A 20,774-nucleotide genomic window follows, 5' to 3' on the forward strand; every position below is an offset into this window, starting at 1 on the left:
TGCGCGGGTTGGTACGATCGGACGGATTCGGGAATAGCGGTCGGCAAAGGGGTTGGTCCGTTATTTAGGGGTAGTTAAGTGTCTCGTACACCCTCCAGCGCTATCCTCGGTGAAACACTCCTACGCGGAAGTCCCTTCAACTTGGCAGACCCGTTTGCCTCCGCTAAGCGTATCAGCCTCACCATTGTCTACGCTCATTGTCCCTCCTCCTCCTCACGTCTACTCCGTGTCACATTAAGTTAAAGGGCAGTGCCAAGCTAGAGGGGACAAATTAGCGGCCGCGTTAATCAGTTCCTTAATTTTCCCCAACGGTCGTCTCGCCGAGATGGAAAATGGAGGAAATGCAAGATTCCCGCGCGAGTTTTTGCCGGCCGGAGAATCGGAAGCGGAGTCGGGCGTGGCATGGAAGAATCTATTGTTCGCGAGGTATGTTCCTTCTCCAAAGTTTTAATGACTGAGACTCGCGTTCGAGATTTCAGTGATAAAAACTCTACGCTCATATAGACGCTGAAGAAATCACCGAACGAGAATCTTTCTCGGGGCTCTTTGTAAGACGGCGATTTGTAAATTACGGTCATCTGAGAAAAGCGCACGCATTGAAAAGCGCAGGGTTTTTCCGAAAATTTTCTGTCTAAACTAGCCAAATGGCGCAATTTCTATGCATTATACAACGACGAAGGACGAAAGCGTTGGCTTTTAGATACGCGATGCATGCGCAATTTCGTAAAAATCGCCGTCGAGGAACGACACTGGCGCGAAAAGCCAGCCGGGTAGTCTATAAAATCCTCGGCTCTCTCGTATCTCTCTCGTCTCTTTGTCTCCGAATTCACGGTAAAATCGGTGAAACCAGGCATGACGCGCCTGGGATTTCCTACCGAGCGACGACGCTCGGGTGGATCGTAGGGTCGGTCCGGGACTGCGGAGCAAAAGTGACGGCGACAAGGGAAAGGGAGCGGGGAGGGGGAAACTTACGCTTTATTGCGTATTTACGTGTTTCGCCGCAACCCCGCGACGTTTCATAAAATTCAACGTCTTTACGAGAGTCGGCGGCGCGACGCCTCGTCAACACTTTATTTATACCTTTGAAATTTTCGCGACAAAGATTCGCCCGACAACGTGACCCGCTCGGGCTTCCGTCTCGCGCCAAGTCGTCCCTACTTTTATTTCTCCGGGAGCGTCCCCAAAAGAGAGAGAGAGAGGATCGCTTTAAAAGGAATTTCCTTGCGATGGGCGGAGATTCGGTGACTCGCCGATTGCGTTCCACGCAACCTGCGTCTAAAGCTATGGCAAATGCGTGCGCGAATACGAAGCACTACGTGGGAAACGATTCCGCGAGTTCCGCGACGACAGTTTCCTCATACGGAATCTCCCTTCCAATTGATATGTATGAGAAACATATTGTGCATGCGATATACACGTATTGTACATTCCTTTTGAATATCTTTGAAAATATACTTTCAATTCGATATGGACGCGAGTCGTTGTAAAATTGATAACCAAAAAGACAGCATATACGAACGATGACATGTTTAGAAATGCACCGCAATATCTCCATCCGCTGTAAATTTTACGGCATTATTTTACATTTACTTCAAAAATGTATAAATTCTATAAATCATCTCTCTATTATATTACAATTAAAAAAATAAAATTGTAAGGAAAATTGTATTAAAAAATCATCTCTATTACACGAAGCTGCAAATATCATCAAAAACTTGTAAAAAATAATTTAACTCATATTATGTTTCATTATATCCTCATCGAATAATTCTTTCTTGTACCAACACGTACGGCAAAACGCTTTACACCCCTCCCGGGCATAATTTTAATCCCCCGTGTTGCGCCGCATCGAGCAAGTGTCGTCGATTTTTCTTGTCAGCTACGCGACCGACCGACCGCCCGACCTGTTGACAGATAATTTCCACGGTCGGCAAAAGGTCCGCGCCGGAGAGGGAAAGGGAATTCATTGAACCGGACCATGCGCTTTGTCTTGGCCTGAACTCAGCGCGCGCGAAGCCGCCTCGTGAAAGTTCCCGTCGCCTCCATACCGCAGAGGATTAAACTTGGTACCATTTCCACGGGGTTGGATCTTTGGGAGGAGAGGAGAAGGTAAATTTCAGTCTGGGGATAGTAGCGGGAAAGCTGGTCGCCCCGATGGTCGCAACGTTAAACCTCCCGTTATAAAGTCGAATCGAGCAAAATTAATTAGGACGTTATTTACGAGCGAGACCGGGTTCGGCGAGACCCACCTCCGATGCAGCCTAACCGTCGTAAAACTCGACGAAAGAGTGGATTAAACCGGCTGGTCTAGGGTCCGCTTCGAAGAGCCTTCGATTTTGCGCGGAATAAAAAATAATGGGGAGTCCACCACCACTACCGACGCAAGTCTACGTGCGCGCGAACCAGATCCAGCTGGATGATATTGGGCTTAGCCCAACTAACCATCGGATCCGATGGTTAGTTGCGATGAGGTACGGTAACACGTTCCACTTGGACCTGGATGATCTCATGGGCCATCTACGAGCGACGCCGGCCCCAGGGCAATGGCAACCGAACGTGTAAAATCGTATGGGGTTCGAATTTCGAGCGTGTTATATCCCTCGCTAGTGATCCTCGCTATTTCTTTTCCTACATTTGCTATGCAGTTTCTCTCTCTCCGTTTTACTTTTGTTCCATCTTTATAATTCTATTTACAAAGTCAAGAGGATGCAAACGCCTTCGCATCTTTTATATTTTTTTTATATGCCACATGCAACTGTAATATACGAGAGAGATGACTTAAGGAATTTACATTGAAGATTTAAAATTATTAAGAAGTTATTTTTTTTTTAAGACATCTCGCGAAAATTTTTCCTAAATCATGGTTTTAGTACAATGTAGATAGAAAATACACAGAATAGAAACTAATATATAAATTCTATGTAAATCGAATTTTAAAATACAATACTATAGAAAATACACATATTCGATCGAGTGTTGAAAGCTACACACGAACGCATTAATATCAAATTCGTCAAAAATTCTTGATTTATTTTGTACCGCGATCACGGATTTCCGCAGACCCGAGGAGAATTATGGACACACCTCGGGCTTTTCGTGCAGATTTACCAGTTGAATCCAACGAATCAGGATATCCTGGAAAACATGCTGCCAGATCCGGAACGGCCTGCCGGCGCTACATCGCAGGGGAGTCGTAGTTTGCAGGAAAGCAGGCTAATTGAGAGGTCGGCCTCCGGAGAGTAGAACGAATCGCTTAGCTACCCCACTTCCGCCCTCGCCGCCCTTTTAGCCTCTCTCTCTCTCTCTCTCTTCCCCTTTCGAGTTGCAGTAGTGCGCTTACAGCGTAACGACGTCGCTCTGGAATTATTAATAGATCCTTACCCCACGAGATCCCTATTGTTGTCTGAGGACTGGTCCCCCTCAGTCTCCTTTCATTGACGATAACTGTCGCTGCGGAGGGTGTCGGATATGTACGATAGACGAAAAAAATTTTAGAGCCCCGGAAACCCCACATCACACACACACGCACATACCCACACATATATACAAAACAGATTTCAAATACACGAAACGATTTGGAAATTGTTGAGAACTAAAATATCTCAAAACTTTTCTCTTTCCGGGGAAAGAAATATAATTTCAACTCCCAAATAAGCAAAATGTTTAGTTCTTTGAAAAATATATTTTTTTTTAGTTTCATAAAAAAAAAAGAATTTTTTTTCCCGGTAGAACAAACGTTTTGTCTCAATAAAGAGAATATATGCAGAAGAATGTATCCAGCACTTATTAAAGATACGCTAAATGGATTATTGTTGGATCGCTACATCCTTATTAATAATTCAATACTCAGGCAATGCATCTTTAAGCAGACCCTAAACAGGGTTTATACCGATCCTGATGAATGGACAACTTTGCTGCAGAAGAGAACAATTTAAACTTAATCTCAAGTTAGTTTCTTATCTATCTCGTTATCCACGGTCTCTCCCCTCTCCTCTCTCTCTCTCTCTCTCTCTCTCTCTCTCTCCCTCTCTCAGAAAAACATAAACTATATTTTTTCTAAATCCGGAACGGGCTAACGATGTAAAATCCAATAAATTTTCAAAAGTATTTTATATTGTACGTTATATCGCTATTTAGTTTTTTATCGACATAATGATTTATGCATCACGATGTGAAAATCGGGTAACGTTTTTGATCCAGCTTTAATACGCAATATATTCTATTCATCCCGTATATTTGGTACAGTCCAAATTTAAATGGATGCCCGTACACATTTTAGCATATTTTATTGAAACATATATATCCTTTTTTATGTCGAGCAAAAATATATTTAAAAAAATGAAGAATCGAGCGGATAAAATTTAAAAATTCAACATCTAGAATGCGTTATAATATTTGAAGAAAGGAAAAGAAGAAACACGAAACGAATCAATCGTAAACGAGACGAAAGTGATAGGCTTGAAAAAAAAAATCACAGCGGGATTATATACATAATAATCGCGCAGCTCGTTTCATTCAAAGCCATTCGAAGCGATACGAGAAATATCGCTTCGTTATTCGCGTATTGTGTCTCGTTTAAGAGCGCTCCATCGTGATGACGAAGATTGTCGGCGCTATTAAATTCCTCTTGCCGACATACACGCACGGAACATGTTTCGAACGACGTAAGATTGATGCGACGTATAACGTGCCTCTTCCCCCTTTCCTCCATTTGTAACGCGACGAACGCTGCGACGTGTCGTGGTGGACGACGTCTGACGTCGGTGTCGGCTGGGTGGTGCTGCTGCTGCTGTTGCATTGTGTTACGCCGGTGTCAAGCCGCGAGACACTGAGTTACGAGCCACGGAAGAGAGGTCGCGGCCACTTCCGGTTGTAATGCAGTTTGCGCAACAATGGGAGCCACAATGGGCCAAGGGACCCACGTAACATTGCGCTCCCTTCGGAGACGTTGGCCTTTGACCGAGGATCAAAGCGCTCCTCTCACCCTCGGCGTTTCCTCCCCCTCTCTCTCTCACCTCTTCCTTCTCCTCTTCCCTTCCCCCTCGTATAATTCGTATGAAACCTTTGTCGGCATCTTCGGTGGATTATAACTTGGACGAGAATAGAGAGTGGAGCGATTCCGAATTATTGAACTCTGAGTCTTGTACGAAGGAAGCGACCCGGGAGAGATTACGGGTGGGGTTCGCGGGGTGACTTTTAATTGGCGCGCAGCGCAGATTGTATTTGCGAGAGTACTGCGGGTGACGACGTTGTCGTCGATTCGATAAAAACCTAGAGTAACGGACCCGGAGAGATCCGATTCGGTGCATAAATAATGTTCGCGGAAAGAAAAACGAGCGATAAAAATCTATCGGGCTCATTAAAAGTCCCGATAGTTTGCGAATGCGACGTAAAGAGCGGGATGGGGGTGGGGGGGGGAGGTGGGGAGCGTCGTCATTTAACAGATTTTAACTGCTAGTCGCGAGAGTTCTGGCTTATTTCAGATATCTTTAATTAACGTACCTTCGTCGCGAATCTAATCGGCGGGTGTTAATGAAAGCCGTCGAAGACGTTCCCTCGTCCTTCCGACCGTTTTCTTTATTATCACAGTCCGGGGGGGGAGGGGGAGGGGGAAGGGGGGGGATAGAATCGGCGGCGAACGAGCGGCGGGCATTGAAGAAGAGCCCGGCCAAGAAGTTCGCCAGTTTATCATGGAGAGAAAAAGGCGTGGACTCGGCAGAAGTGAATTGAAATGGCTCGCGATTGTTCTCGTAGCGACGATTCGTCGCTGACGTCGCACATACGAATAGAATCTGAGAATTGATCGTAATTAATGTTGCATACCCGTGTGGCTCCCTTTCTCATGATAAATTAGAATAAGAAAATCCGATAAACTCGCATCGGTGAATATTCATGTCGCCGGCACACGTTTCTTGGCACGGATAGCAAGATAAATGCGAGCGTTACCGCGGAGTGGACAGCCGGAGATTCAATTAATTCAAAGGGACCGCTTCATGGAGAGAGAGAGAGAGAGAGAGAGAGAGATCGTTAGGGTATAACGGAGAAAGAAAGTGTGCGGTGAGAAAGAGGTGAAACGAGAAAAGACTAAGGGCACAAGGTAGTAGACTTCTCTCTCTTCGTTCTTTCTCGAAAACTTTAAATAATGTTTGTAAACTCCGGTCAAAGTAATTCGCGTAAGAAGAGAGAATACGGAATCCGCAGCGAATAGAGCGGATCGAGTTTACAATTTTTAAAATAGCGCCACGATCTCGCGATCGATTATACTTCAACCAGCGAAAAGATGACAGATAAGCGAAATAAATGTCGTAGATCTTGCAAGAAAACGCGATTTATATCAATAAAAATTAATTATTTTCTTATGCGGTAGATAAATTTTATTTATTCTGTTTCGCGAAAATTAAAAAAATAATTCTAATAAATAAATCAATTACAAGAAATAATTCTATTAGTAAGTTAATTAAAAATAAACATTACTTATTCCACTGTCATACTGATATTCAATAAAGCTGTAAAAAAGTTGTTAAAAACATGAAATATATAAAAAATGAGTAAATAATTATATTAATAATTATTTAAGATGAAAGAAATTATATTTTGAATTCTAGAAAAATTAATATCGTAATTAGACTATCCGAATAATCTCTTTGATTTTTATCATCACCTTTCATAGTGAATAATAACTTTTAATATAATATTCTGTAATTTAAAAAATAATAAATTATTAATGAACAAGTTGTGAATTTCGCCAGCGCAATTTTAATAATAAAAATAAAATTTTAATGTAATTTTTTAAGATCTCGAGACTCTCTAGATGCGAGTAACCGTTCGTCGTTATTTATTAATATCTTTGGATATATATTTTCGTCGGATTATGTGTTCCGAAAGTGGCTTAACGAACTTTCTTACGAGATTCATAAAGTCCGTAGTCGCCGTCGTTCGGAAAGTTTTTACCGCACGGGACTAGTAATACGAGCGATTTTCGAGAAGCGATTTTCTTTATCGCTCGCTTATTAACAATCCCACCCACCCCCCTTCCCCCGCCCCAAGTTTCCCTCCGCGAAACGACGCGATCCGGCGATTATCTTTGATCGAAAGAGAAACCCTTAAAACATACTTCTTTTTCTTTTCTCTTTCAAAGATTCAGAAACAATACGCGTTATTGTTCTTCGTGTTGCGAACGAACGTAAAAATACTTTTGCAGAGCGCGATTCGCTGTGTATGTGTATTTGTTTCTCCCTCTCTCTCTCTCTCTCTCTCTCTCTCTCTCTCTCTCTCTCTCTCTCTCTCTCTCTATCGCGTAACCAGGATAAAATAGAATAGAATATATGGTGCGGAACGGTATCAAAAACGCGGCGAAACGCAGTCACCGAATTTATCTGACAATCTGGCTTCCGAATGAATGTAATTGTTTGATCGTCGTCTAGTTGATAGATATGTATGTACGATGTCCGACGGCGGGGCATATTGGTATTTGCTTGTCGCATGCGTCAATACCGTCACTTAACTAGCAAATATCCGACCTGAAGCGAGGTAGATAGGCGGCCAAACTCCCGGACCGATGGCACAACCACCTACAAATCCTGTGCTTGATAATGTCACCTATTGTGACTGTTCTGGCGCAGATTGCGCGCAGCAAACATCCCACATTCGGTTACAATGAATTTTAGTCGCACTCAAGTTGTTAAAGCAATTATTATACATATTCTTTAAAAGGGTTCACCGTTTCCTTTTCTATTATTAAAGTGAACAAACATACAATTAATATTTAATTAATTCATAAATATAAATACAAATTAACGTGAAGGAAAGGACAAATTCCTCTAAAGTGACGCTTTCAAAAATTTAATTAAATTATTTACTAAATTTAAATTGCGTTTCAAATAAGTTTTAATTCGCATAAGAAAAATCTTTTTCCTCTAGTCGTACGATTATTTTTGTTCCCGCAATATATTGTACATTAAGATAGATCGATCGCACTACTTTCTTCCACTAGTTTCGAAGAATTTCCTGGAAAGATTTGGTCCGAGAAAATTGCAGCCGAGTTCGAACGATTAAGAGCGGGAATAAATTCCGACAAATGAACCCACGTGCTCGTTCCCCGATACAAGTGGCGCACAGAGCGTAGCTTATCGGCGATTCTACGAGCTTAGCCCCTGTTTGTTCTCACCGGCTCGCGTCTTTATTATTTTGTTTTCCCCGAAGAAACACGATCGTCTCTCGGCTCGCATTCAAAGATGCCGGTGCACTTTTATTCCCTACTATCCAACTGCATAGAGAGCGAGAGCGCGACGAAATGGCCGGTAGTGCGATAAACCCCCCTCCCCCTCCCCACCCCGCTTGATTCGAATATGACGATCTCCGTACGTTGTAGGCTTCATTCCACTTGTATTTTTCTTTTCTTTTTTCGACTTTAATTCCATCTCGTTCCGCATAATTATGTAGCCTTTTCCGTTTATTCGAAAAAAATCACGATGCCAATATATTAACAATGAGCAATCGAAACAGCAAATGTTGATCATTTTCTTTCCGATAGAATGCTCGATTTATTAGATAGATAGAGAGAGAGAGAGAGAGAGAGAGAGAGAGAGAGAGAGAGAAGCTCAATATTTTTACCCAATGTCGTAGAGTGGAATATCAATCGGATCACTAAATGTCCCGTCTCTCTCTTTCTCTCTCTATGCACCCTCGCGTGTAACCCACTGATATTTCCGCTTTTTCCCGGCAAAACAACATCAAATATGAATTCCGCGCACGGATTCAGTGATCGCGCGCGGATTCAGTGACAACGGCCGAACCGTTAAAAAGTTTTGTTCCGCTATTACGGCCACGCGATAACAGTCGATTCGCGTCAGCGCAACTTGCTGCCCAATGTTGCCTACCGTTTTAATAGAATATATCTCGTTTTTGTCCGCGCGAAAGACGCGTTTCCTGACGAAAATAACGCGGCAGTTTCCGCCACCGATTAATCCAAAGGTGACGTTATAGCTTTTAATTTTGCAACAACCGTGTCAACGACAACGAGTTGTCCGATGTAATGCGGATATTGCGGGGATATAAGGTACGATGAATGGGACAGCATCTGACAACGAGACAATATTCGGATATTAGTTGTAGAAACGCGCCGATGCTAATTAAAACCGCGAATAATTGACCGTTTCTCTCTCTTTCTCTCTCTCTCTCTCTCTCTCCGGCGTTTTCCGATAATTAATTCCATCGTCAGAGATAACGTCACGATTCGTATTCGGTACAGATGTAACGCACAACAATCGTATAAACAGCCCGTGTGTTTGCGCCGAATATCAAGCCTCGACATATGCATTTTATCCGCGCGTTTGATATTCGTGAAACCGCGCCGTGACGGCCGCATCGCATCGCATTCGTGCAATCGTTCAATTTTCATGCGTATTGAATCAACTTGAAAGGGAGCTAGGGATGTACATTTCGGTTTTCGGTAAATTATTCTTGACATTTAACACGCAAGCATTGCCCCGTGTTTGTTTCCTTGAAACAAATCGATTTTACGAGGCTCGAGATCGATTCCGGCTATTTGAGACTTTTTTTTAATTAAATATCGCCCCATGTTCCGTTTTCAACATCGTATAGAAAAATTCAACGTAATCCGTCTATTAATATATTATCTCAAGCTACTTGAATCTCTTATGCAGACAAAATAGTTGAACGCTGTTATTTATATAGGGATATTGTTAAAATTTAAGAGAGATTTATTCTTAGATGGATGTTTTTTTTTTTTAAATATAGAGGAAACAAAATAAATGAATAACGCGAGGGAGATAATTTTTTTTTTTTTTTTTTTTTTTTTTCCAATTTGAATGTATAATTTCAATGAATTTCGATTTAATAATGAAATATTATACGTGAGATGTTTCGGACTTTCCGTTACAGTAAAACGATATCAGACTTGCTGGAGTAAACGTAATAATGTTGGCGATCGTCGTGCATTATTTTGTATCTTTCCACGTGATGTGGCTATAATTTCGTAACGTGACAAAATACATACGTTTTCATACGCAAGAATTTACGACAAACGATATGAAAAATTATCCTAAATCGATGGTAATAGCAATCGCGATAGCTTTGACGCGAAGAAATATGGAATATATCACGGAATCTCGACAAACACTCCTTGGCTAATTTTATATGGGACGAGAGATATTTCGCGAACGGACGAGATATAATTAAAAGTAAACAAAATCAGAGGACGTGGAAAAAAAGAACGCGCAGAATTTGCGGTATACGAATGTATATTATGCATGCATTTCTACAAGAGATTAGGTAGATCGCCGCGTACGATTGCGCTCTCTCTCTCTCTCTCTCTTTTTTTCTCTCTCGCAAGTTTCAGCGGAATTCCAAATGTAATTTCATCAGCGTAAGTGCTTGTTACTCTACGGCAATACGGCACGTACTACATACGGACGTGCATGCGTTTTCCTTCTTCCTCTCCCTCTTCTCTTCTTCGATATATCGCGCCGCATGGTGGTATTCTCAGCACCGCGGCACCACGTTAAAAGTACGCTATCGGATTATTTAATACCGGAAGGGGAGAGGGGACGGGGGACTTCTCTAAGGCGGGCAAGATATATGGCGCGAATAACGGCACAACGCGCGAGAATACGACGTGCTCCTATCTAGGGTTAGCCCTCTATCTCTACCCACCTATCTACCTACCTACGTACACGGCACGAGTCGGTTACAGATAATTGCCCGGGTCGTAGAAGTCGGGCTATTCGGACGAAATTGTTAACTTAATTCCATTCTCTAATTCAATTAACGCCGGCGAGAGTCAGACCGCGTGCGCGCCCCTCCCACCACCGATCTCCCCGCCGCGTGATTAAATGGAAAGTACTTTCGCGCGGGATAACGGGCGATCTTTCACGCTTTCCACGTTTCCGGGTGCGGTAACAGGCGGACTCGAGTGTCCTTCACTCCGATAGTCTACCTCGGTAATCTACCTTAGCGCAACCGGGCATTTATTTCCGGCTTCGTCGTCCGGTGTTCTCGCGTCATTTCGGCGTCACCGCGACATTACGACCCGCTTGTATTGGTTGTGACATTTGTTGGTACTCGGACAGGCACTTTGAAACTTGTGACGTTGATTATTCAACGTTACTCGCGCGGCCAATCTATTCCCCGAAAGCTTCTTTCACACGATGGACACAAAAACCTGTTCAAGATGCATAACGATCTTGGATGCATCGAGAAAAGAAAGAACCATTTTAATTTTGATAAAAGAAAAGTCGTGCAAACTTTATGTTATATAATTAAAGCTCATTAATTTCAAATATTAAGATAACCCCTTTATTGCGATACAGATGTCAATATTCAGGAAATTTTATTTCCCTTGTTATAAGTTTTTATTCTTATCATCATTAATTAACTCTTAAAATTGTATTAATGATTCAACTTGATATACCGAATGTAATAAGAAAAGCTGATATTTTATTATTAAACGTGTTAAAAATAAGATATTACACATTCACATTTTTATGTTCCTGAAAAATATACATACACTTATCTAGCTTGAAATATAAGATAGCTTTCTTTACGACAACTTGTGTCGAACAAATAATTTAAGCATCTCTATAATGAATAAAACGAGATAAAGTTATTTCTGTGTTAAAATAATACTATATTCCGATGATTTAAAGCAAACGTAATTAATACGGAGGAGTGGAAGATCTCCGCATAGATCTCTGCAAATAGAATTGTATTTAATTAAAGAGAAATCGAGCTCGTTATGTGGACGAACTTAACCGGCAAAAGAAATATCCGAATAAAACAGTTCCAAAGATACCATCGACATACATACATTACAAAAAGAATCGCGTATGAAAAGAATAAATAAATCATTAAAATCGCGCATGGTCGAGGGACCTTCTTGCTTTTAACGTCGTGTATTAATATGCAAAACACTTGGATCAAAAATCTTCTCACTTTTATTTATATCTTGTATGTACTTATATCATTGCCAGTTGCTCCTCTGCTAAAAAGAAAGATCTTTCTGTACTTTTGAAAGTATCTGAAAAAATGTCTAAATAATAATCCTATTAATATTAAAATATAGCTTTGTTAAAATAAATAATAAATCCTAATAATAATAATCTAGTAATACGCTATAAAAATATTCGTATATAAGATAGAATAGCTCGAGTATATATCGATAACTTGTTAGAGAAATTGATAATGTCTTACATTCGACGAAACGATATCGCGGCGTGCAACATTCGCGAAAGAATCGGCGGTGTCTCGCAACCGAGACGAGGAATTTCGCGAGAGGTTGCCGTTATTATTAGAGGGATGAGCAGCTCGGTATTCTTCGAGGGATGGGAGACGCGGCGCAAAACCTCGGTTCGAACCCGTGCATCGGTTAAGCCGAGAATGATTGCCTCTAATTTCTACCGACGAGGGCCGCAAGAAACTTCCTAATGCTTTCAACATGCTCCCTGCTAGCCGGCGCTATCAGCCAGCGCCCCGGCATCCACCCCCATTTCTTGCGCCCTGATATACGGAAGCGCCGCGATCTACGTGACTGCGTTCGACGCGAAGCTTCGAGAGAGCGAGACGGTCAGTTTCATCCAGCTAATTCGTACGATAAACGAGAATATTGGCGACGTGACCGAGAAACGCAGTAAGAAATCGATCATTTCTTCGGTGATTTATGACCGATTCACCGATTTCCATTCTATACTGAGCGAGTCCATTGATTATTGAAAAACATGTTCCTACTAAAGCCCCATGCTATAAACGAAAATCTTTAGCGCCATTATGAATTTTTACCGGTAATGATTTCAATTTACCACGACGATATTTTGTTTACATAACTTTTCGTTGTTTTAACGCAATGAGAATTAAATAAACCATCCGACGTTTCTGAGAATAAAAGTCTTACCTAGTGTATAATCATACGCGTGATTATATATTATTATAATAAGGAAATAAAAAGATAGTCGAAGCGATAGAGACTATCTTGACCGAAGCAACGTACATGGTCCTTTCACTGTTAAATACTGTCATGTACGTAGTGGGTTGTACGGAAAATTTAATTATCTTATCGGCTGTACTTGTAATTTTAATAGGATTAATCCTTTTGAAATCGGTGATGCAGCTGAGATATAAAATTATACGATATGTTATTACACGATACTTCCATCACACTGTGATCAATATATGTAATTAATTAATTGCAGGCTACGTTTTCTCAGAGAAACACTGTTATTCTCGTTCCTTTTATGTGTTTTTATACACCAGGTTGAAAAAGAAAATCGAAAATGTGCTTACAATAATACTCAATTATTCTTGATATTTAATAACAATTCAATTTCAATTGTAATAAAGCAATCGATTATTCAATACATCACATGTCGTTTTCTACAAATCACGTTTATCCGCGACGCAATATAATACAATAGATTACCTGCAGTCGGATCGTAAGGAGAGATATTAATGTAACCGCGTTTGACTTGGCCCCGCAAAACGAAACGGTCAGGACTCGTCAGACTAATCCCCGTGATAATCAAGGGGCACTCCGGTAAGCTTAATTACCGGAGGGTCGGCGCACGCAATTACGCGTTCGTTACACGACACACACCGACGCGACCGGGACTTTAGAGAATCCGTTTTCAGTTTGTTGGTTCCCCCCGCCCACCCGGATAAATATTTCGTCCCTTTGCGGGACGCGAGTTTTCCCGCGTCGATTAACGCAATAGGATTTGAAACTTAAATGCGCGCAAATTTCATGTCCGATATGATCCTTACGGCATCGACGTGGCGCCCAACGTCGTATACGATACGCGTGCGTCGTCTCATTTCGAGGCACACTTGACGTATCATCGATATAGTATGAAATTGGTGTCTTTAGCCCGCATAATTCGATTTAGCTTTGATACAGTCGTGATATTACCGGCAGTTTGCATCAAACACTGTAATTGAAATAGGTGACACACATCACGTGGCTCGACCGTCTAGAATCTGGTTAATCTTGTGTTTCGTGTTACAATTGCATCTGTCATTTTCTGTGTGTATGTGTATGTATGTATGTATGTATATGTTCCGCATGTGCTGTTATACGTTAAACCAACTTCTTTACAAGCATCAAACTCGAATTAATACGCCTCTTCCCCGATTGTTATCTCGAATAAATTTCAGGAATCTCGCGAATAATTCACGAAGCAGTTTCAAAACGAAAAGAAGGCAATTTCGCAAAGTAATTGTCGTACTCGTCCGATCCTGCTCGCTCTCCTCGGTCAGAGTTCATACGCGAGTCTCTCCCGACGAGCGAACAAGTTTGTAAGAATCATCGGGAACGAGCTACGATGAAAGTTTTCGTCAAGGAACGGTGTCGCATCTTAGCATACGTGGGCGAAAGAGAACAGCGGGCGCGAGAGAAGGAGGACAAAAGGGGGGGAGAGAGAGAGAGAGAGAGAGAGGGGAGGGGAGAGGTATGTTGGTCCTCGGGTTCTTAGCAGCGACAAACTTTGAACAAGTCGAGCAATCTGGAAATCGAATGAAGTTTCGGGGACTTGGCCGAGTGAAAAATTGCCGGGACCAACTTTCCCGGACCCATTAAGCGGCTCAACAAGTACCATTTCTCTACGGTAACCGTTTTGCGTCTTTGAACGCATCGAATTGCATCGGCAGGAGGAACGAGAAGGAAAATTAGGACGGTCGTTGCGGGGAAAATTTTGTGTATCGCGCCACCCTTATCTACGGCGGCTCCTTGCGCGCGTCGAGAGACGCCGGAAAACGCGAACAGTCAGGAATGGATAGGAACATCGTGTTTTGCCCCTCGCTGAGACATCGTCCACGATTTCCGAGTAAATTTATACGAGCCTTGCATATGTCTGGATCCGGTCGCACAACAACACTACTGCACTTCGTAATTCAGCTAATTCCAGCGTTTCCTCGACAAGGATAAACGCTGCAGTATTCATAATGATTTAACAAAGTCAAGGATATTAAAAATCGAGTTGTTAAAAACTTGATTTGTATACGCCTGTCTATTTTCGTAGAAAGAGAGAGAGAGAGAGAGAGAGAGAGAGAGAGAGAGAACAGATAAAACTGTGTGATAGAAACGTACAAGTAAAATTTTAATTTTCTGAAAAACCGATGAAATTATAATCGCGCCGCGGCAGAAATAATCCGTCTAATCTTTGCCACTTCGCTTTCTCTCTCTTTCTCCCTTCCTTCTCTACACTCTAGCATTTAAATTTTCCACTGGTGAAGTTCCGGTTTAACGAGTACCTTTCGGGTCCTTCATTAACGTATCTCACTTTCCATTCCGTAAATGTTTTCACCGCTCTAACGGGTATTAACAGTCCCGACTAGGAGAAAAGTGGAAAAGGGGGGGGAGTTTCGCAATAAACATGCACCAGAATGGCGCATGAGGCGCGACCAAAGGGGGTTGTAAATTCTCGACAGTTTTAAAGGCAAATGCGGCGGCTAAGAGGAGACGTAGTCGGGTAAGCACAAAGTGCATATCTCTACTCTCTTTGGTCATCAACGCGGGAGAGCCGTGCCGGCGAAAGGGAGCGGAAACGACGTACTTTGAGACCCATCGTAGTTCGAAGTTCTCTTTCTTTCCCTCTCTCTCTCTTTGTTACAACCCCGTACGGAAGGCCGTTCCCCGGCTTTATGGAAAGAGTACTAAAGGTTAGAGTTAGGTCAGGTCTCTCGGATAAGTAAGGAATGGTCCCGAACTCGTCAGCCGTAGTAAAGCTCCCGAATCTCACACAAGCGGCTCGATTAAGAATCCATCCATATCGAGAGTTCGCCTGAAACTTTCTTCCTCAACGTGTCCCCAAAACGCGAATGCTCGAATGTTTTTAGTCGCGTATGACTATTTTTTTTAAACTCCGATTTTAAAAAGGAAAAATAACGAGATGTGAATAATTAAATAACGAGAGAAATGATGTCGAAGCGAAAATTATCACGCGCACTGCGTATGTTTGACCCGCATCGTTTCCCCTTTCCACCCGATCTTCATTTCATCGCGCTATAATTGAGAGTCGCGTTATAATCGCAAATACGCGTCATTGATAAAATTTAATTGATCGGTCCCTGGCGATGTCAGAGTTCGCCAACCATGTCGATATATATTTTAATTAACATCTCTTTAATTGAACGTGTATCGCTCGTCGAAAATCTGCGCCGTTCAGATGCTACTCCCCCCACACCCACTCCACCCCACCCCCATCCTTGCCCCCTGTTGGCCAACGGGAAACGCGCGAAAGATCGACAATTATTTCCGGCCGGGAGCCACTGGCGGATGCGATTGGCATCATTGGTATTGCAAGTGGAAACCGTAGGGGAGAAACGCCAACGGTCAAAGTGGGGATAAGGGAGGCTCTCGCAAATTTGAATTCGAATCTACGAGCCAAAGAGCCAGACGAGTGAAGTGCTCGGTACATTCCACCTCTCGAGCATGGATAGAGCGGGCGGATAGAGGTAGCGGACGGGGGTGAGAAGGGGGGGGGAGCGGGAGGAGGAGGACTAGTCGAGAAATCCACTTCGACGGTAATTGCATGTTCGGAGTTATCGCGAATCTACTACCGCCACGCGATAGAGGATCGTCCGATTCGAGGATCTCCGTTTTCGACACGCGTTTTGCGTATTGATCGATCGACCGGTGGGATGACGCGCGGTCGGCGCTTTCTTGCCAGCGAGAGAGCTAACGGGATAATCCGTGAGTAATTAGCAAAATTACAGAGAACCGATTACTCGAGATTGTTGTTGGGCGAGATTAAAATATAAAGAAAGGGAGAGAGAATTTTAAGATAATATTTTGACAAGCGAAAGATTTATATTTGCGAAATTCCTTATAACTGAACCATCAGATCATCGTCACTGGAAAACGATTGTGAGCTATAAAAAATAAAAAAAATCTCCACTCGATGGGAATCTGGAGAAAAATCTGAAAAATCGCCAGAGCATCCCTTTTATTTTTCCTTTTATCGTTTTGATAGTCATTAAAATTCTTCAAGGAGCTATTCTAGAGAATTTACTATGCTTTCTCAACAATGTTGATATTAAACAGCTATTTTACGTAATTCGCGCATTTTTAGACATTCCCGAGAGCAAATCCTTGGAATTTTTGTCGCGAAATGTTAGCGTGATTGGGTGACAGCGCGCTATCGAGACGACACGATCTTGCTAAAGAGAGATAACAGTTGGAAGACTCTTTTTGTTACGCGATCTTCGTCTCCGGGAAGCTTCGGCCGGATCTATGTAAGTCCGGGAGTACGACGGACGGCGCATCGTTGATCCTGAAAATCCACGCCCGGGAAAGAGATCCCACCCCGGAGGGCCCATAACTTTTATAACCTCGAATTGCTCTTCCGTACTTTTCAGATCCGAAGCGCGATACCTCGCGCCTCTCGCGCTCGTTAACCCACATCAGCTGGATGTACAGAGAGCGCGTAATTTCTCCTCTTCCGTCATTAAAAGAGCTTTAAGTCGCAACGAGCGCCCGCGAGCCGCGTTTCGAGTTTCGCGATTAGGTTTAATCGCCTACTAATCGAAACCCATACGGTATAACCGGCGAAACTTCCATTCGATCGTTGCGGCTCCGATAGGTTAATAGGCAACTTCAACCGTTCGTGTTTATAATTACGCTAATTATTATACAGATAACCATTTTAAACAATAGGAAAAAAAGTGACATGTGTTCAAATCGAGCTTCTACAATATTTTATACATTCGTAAATTGTAATCGATGTAAAATTTATAATCGTTATAAAATTAAAATATAATTAATCTATCTTATTGTACTTCACATAAGCGATAATGCTGCTTTATATGGGAAACATAACTGGAACAAAACTGTTCTATTAAAACATCAAACATCTTTCGGTTCACAATAATAGCTTCAAAGTGCAGAGTAGACGTCGAAGCGCTCGTGTAACCGTTGCATATACGACCCATATTAAGTTAGCCCCCCCACCAACGCCAAATTAAATCAAATACATCAAATAATTTAGTGCTAATTATGTGCTAATTAGTTGCCGTAGTCCGAATTTTGTTGCTCAAACCGTTTAGCAGGAATTTACATTCAAAGTGGGGGGTGCTAGCTTGACATTAAGCCAGCCCCCCCCATAGTGAAAAAAATATATATAAAGCTCGAATCAAAAAATAAAATACACCAGAATTTGTTGCTATTTTGTTGCTCTAAAATAACATAAAAATATTTTTAAAAAAGTATATTATTTAATTAATACCACTATATATTCAGTCTCGCCGCGCCGTACCATTCACTTGCGCGAAGTAAAAGTAAATAAAAAAATGTATCGCTCGCATGTATTTGGTACTGAAATAATCTGTGGACAATATACTGTCGAAATATATGAGAAACTGAATTTGTTGCTCGTCTTAAAGTATTAAAAATCGATACTTTGTCGCCGCGGACCCTATACGACGCGCTATTATATTATATAAACTAACTAAAAGAATTTGTTGCTCGCATGTTTTTGGTATTAAAATAATCTGTGGACGATGTACTATCGAAATATATATAAGAAACTGAATTTGTTGCTCCTCTTGCTTTTTTAAGAATGACGCGTTAAAGATATATGTTAAGATTACAGAGTGATCAGAGTTAAATAAAATGTAATCGTATTAATGATCGAGTTCGAATGCTAATAAAATAGTAAAATTAATGCGCTCAACGATTATAATTATGAAATCATTAATAATCATCAATGATGAATAATAGAAATAATCAAGGCAAAGATAATATGGTCAGTTTTAATTCTAAATATTTATATGATTATCAGATTACAAATAATTAATCAAAAAACAACTTGATTTTTCAATATCATCGTTTCCATAAATTAAAAAATAAATTGACATGCATATTGTTAATTTCGTTAATGCACATGTTTGATAATTTTCATTCTCTAAAAATGACGCGTTAAGGATATTAAGATTACAGAGTGATCAGAGTTAAATAAAATGTAATCGTATTAATGATCGAGTTCGAATGCTAATAAAATAGTAAAATTAATGCGCTCAACGATTATAATTATGAAATCATCAGTAATCATCAATGACGAATAATAGAAATAATCAAGGCAAAAATAATATGGTCTTAATTCTAAATATTTATATGATTAATTTTGTTAATGCACATGTTTGATAATTTTCATTCTCTAAAAATGACGCGTTAAGGATGTTAAGATTACAGAGTGATCAGAGTTAAATAAAATGTAATCGTATTAATGATGATTTCGAATGCTAATAAAATAGTAAAATTAATGCGCTCAACGATTATAATTATGAAATCATCAGTAATCATCAATGACGAATAATAGAAATAATCAAGGCAAAGATAATATGGTCAGTTATAATTCTAAATATTTATACATGAGCTATAAATCATTAATAAAAAAAAAAAACCCCGATTTTTCAATACTATTGTTTCCATAAACTAAAAATTATATTGACAATTTTAAATGTTTAATAATAAATTCTACTGACCGACCCATGCACCGCCCTTGCATGTCTCACTTCTTTTTGCATCTTCGATCATCACGAGATCCCTTCCGTTTCCGGTTGCTCCCTTCGCTTTAAATTGAGACGAGACAGTCTATCAATTTGTCCACTCATGCATAATCACTATTCTCATAATCACTATTTCACTCGTAGTCCAAAATCCGCCATATGCAATGACGCGGTAAAATTATTTCCATGTCGATTATAAACATGAAAGAACATATAATCGCGTATTAATAAATGGACGGAGACGATTTTCCGTGATTCTAATCGACATTCCCGATACTCGCGACATCCACTTTATACACGGGATAAACTTGTGATGGATAAAAAAAGGCGAGAAATACGGAAAGAATATTTCAATCTCGCAGCTAATGCAATACGACGGTTACTGTAACGGTTACGGAAAATTTAGGCAGGTCGAGTAGTAGTAGATGGGGAGGGGGGAACGCGTCGTCGAATATCCGTTCCAGGAAAAGGAGCGAGCGCGTCTCTTCCGAGAAATAAACCGTACGCGAAAAATCCTGCGCGAGATAAATCAAACTGGCTCGAGCGACGCTCATTTGCGATCTCGATTTATGAAATTGTGAATATAACTCTGAAAAAAGGATTACATTTGAAAACAATATTAAAGAATATTAAAGCAGAAACGTGTCGAACGTGACGCGCTTATATTTTCAACGCAATATTATTATATACGATAGCGAGTAAATTATTTCAGCGCCTAAAAATATGTTAAATAATGTATTCATCGATCGTTGTATCGTATTATAAAGTCGATATATCAAAACTACAAATTACTCTCGATTCGGATATTTCGAATATTCGTTCGGATGCGAAATTCATTTTCGATAGATAAAAGATGCGTGGGAAAAATCTTGTCGTTTGCAAGTATATATATATATCGAAAGATGCCTTAATCACGATTACACGGGTTAATATATTACACTCGGATAATCGCCTGTTATTCGATACAAGACCCCCCCGACACTCGTTCGTACGCGGATCTCACTTTCGACGGATAAAAAGACGCGAGAAACACGGAGCGCGACCGTAATTCGTCTTGAGACTCGCGCTTGTGTGAAGAGACTGACACGATTACGGAAAATTTAGGCTGGACGGGTAGGTCAGGAGAGGGGAGGACCGCGTCGCCGAACGTCTCGGTACAGAAGCGTTCAAAAAAGTTGGACGTAAACATTCAGATATAAACAAAGAAGCGCGGCTCGAGAGAAAGAGAGAGAGAGAGAGCTTATATTACAAAATCTCGATCA

The 20,774-nt window shown here is 41.2% G+C and overlaps 2 protein-coding genes across 11 annotated transcripts in view; one reads left to right on the forward strand and one right to left on the reverse strand.

The window, feature by feature from the left end:
* LOC138941272 (glucose dehydrogenase [FAD, quinone]) overlaps positions 1 to 20,774 on the forward strand; it is a 266,478-nt gene that overhangs the window by 207,716 nt on the left and 37,988 nt on the right. The window lies entirely within an intron of this gene.
* LOC138941271 (kin of IRRE-like protein 1) overlaps positions 1 to 20,774 on the reverse strand; it is a 347,460-nt gene that overhangs the window by 187,834 nt on the left and 138,852 nt on the right. The window contains exon 1 of one of the 10 annotated variants that reach the window (XM_070310777.1): positions 19,489 to 20,106. The exons of the other annotated variants lie outside the window; for them this stretch is intronic. Coding sequence (XP_070166878.1) covers positions 19,489 to 19,540 — 52 coding nt within the window. The 5' untranslated portion in view covers positions 19,541 to 20,106. Of the gene's footprint in view, positions 1 to 19,488; positions 20,107 to 20,774 lie in introns of those variants that run through there. 10 annotated transcript variants of the gene reach the window in all.

The sequence above is a fragment of the Polyergus mexicanus genome, unplaced genomic scaffold, assembly GCF_030449975.1.
Source record: "Polyergus mexicanus isolate NDT 795.1 unplaced genomic scaffold, iyPolMexi1.0 SCAF_18, whole genome shotgun sequence".
NCBI lineage: Eukaryota > Metazoa > Arthropoda > Insecta > Hymenoptera > Formicidae > Polyergus > Polyergus mexicanus.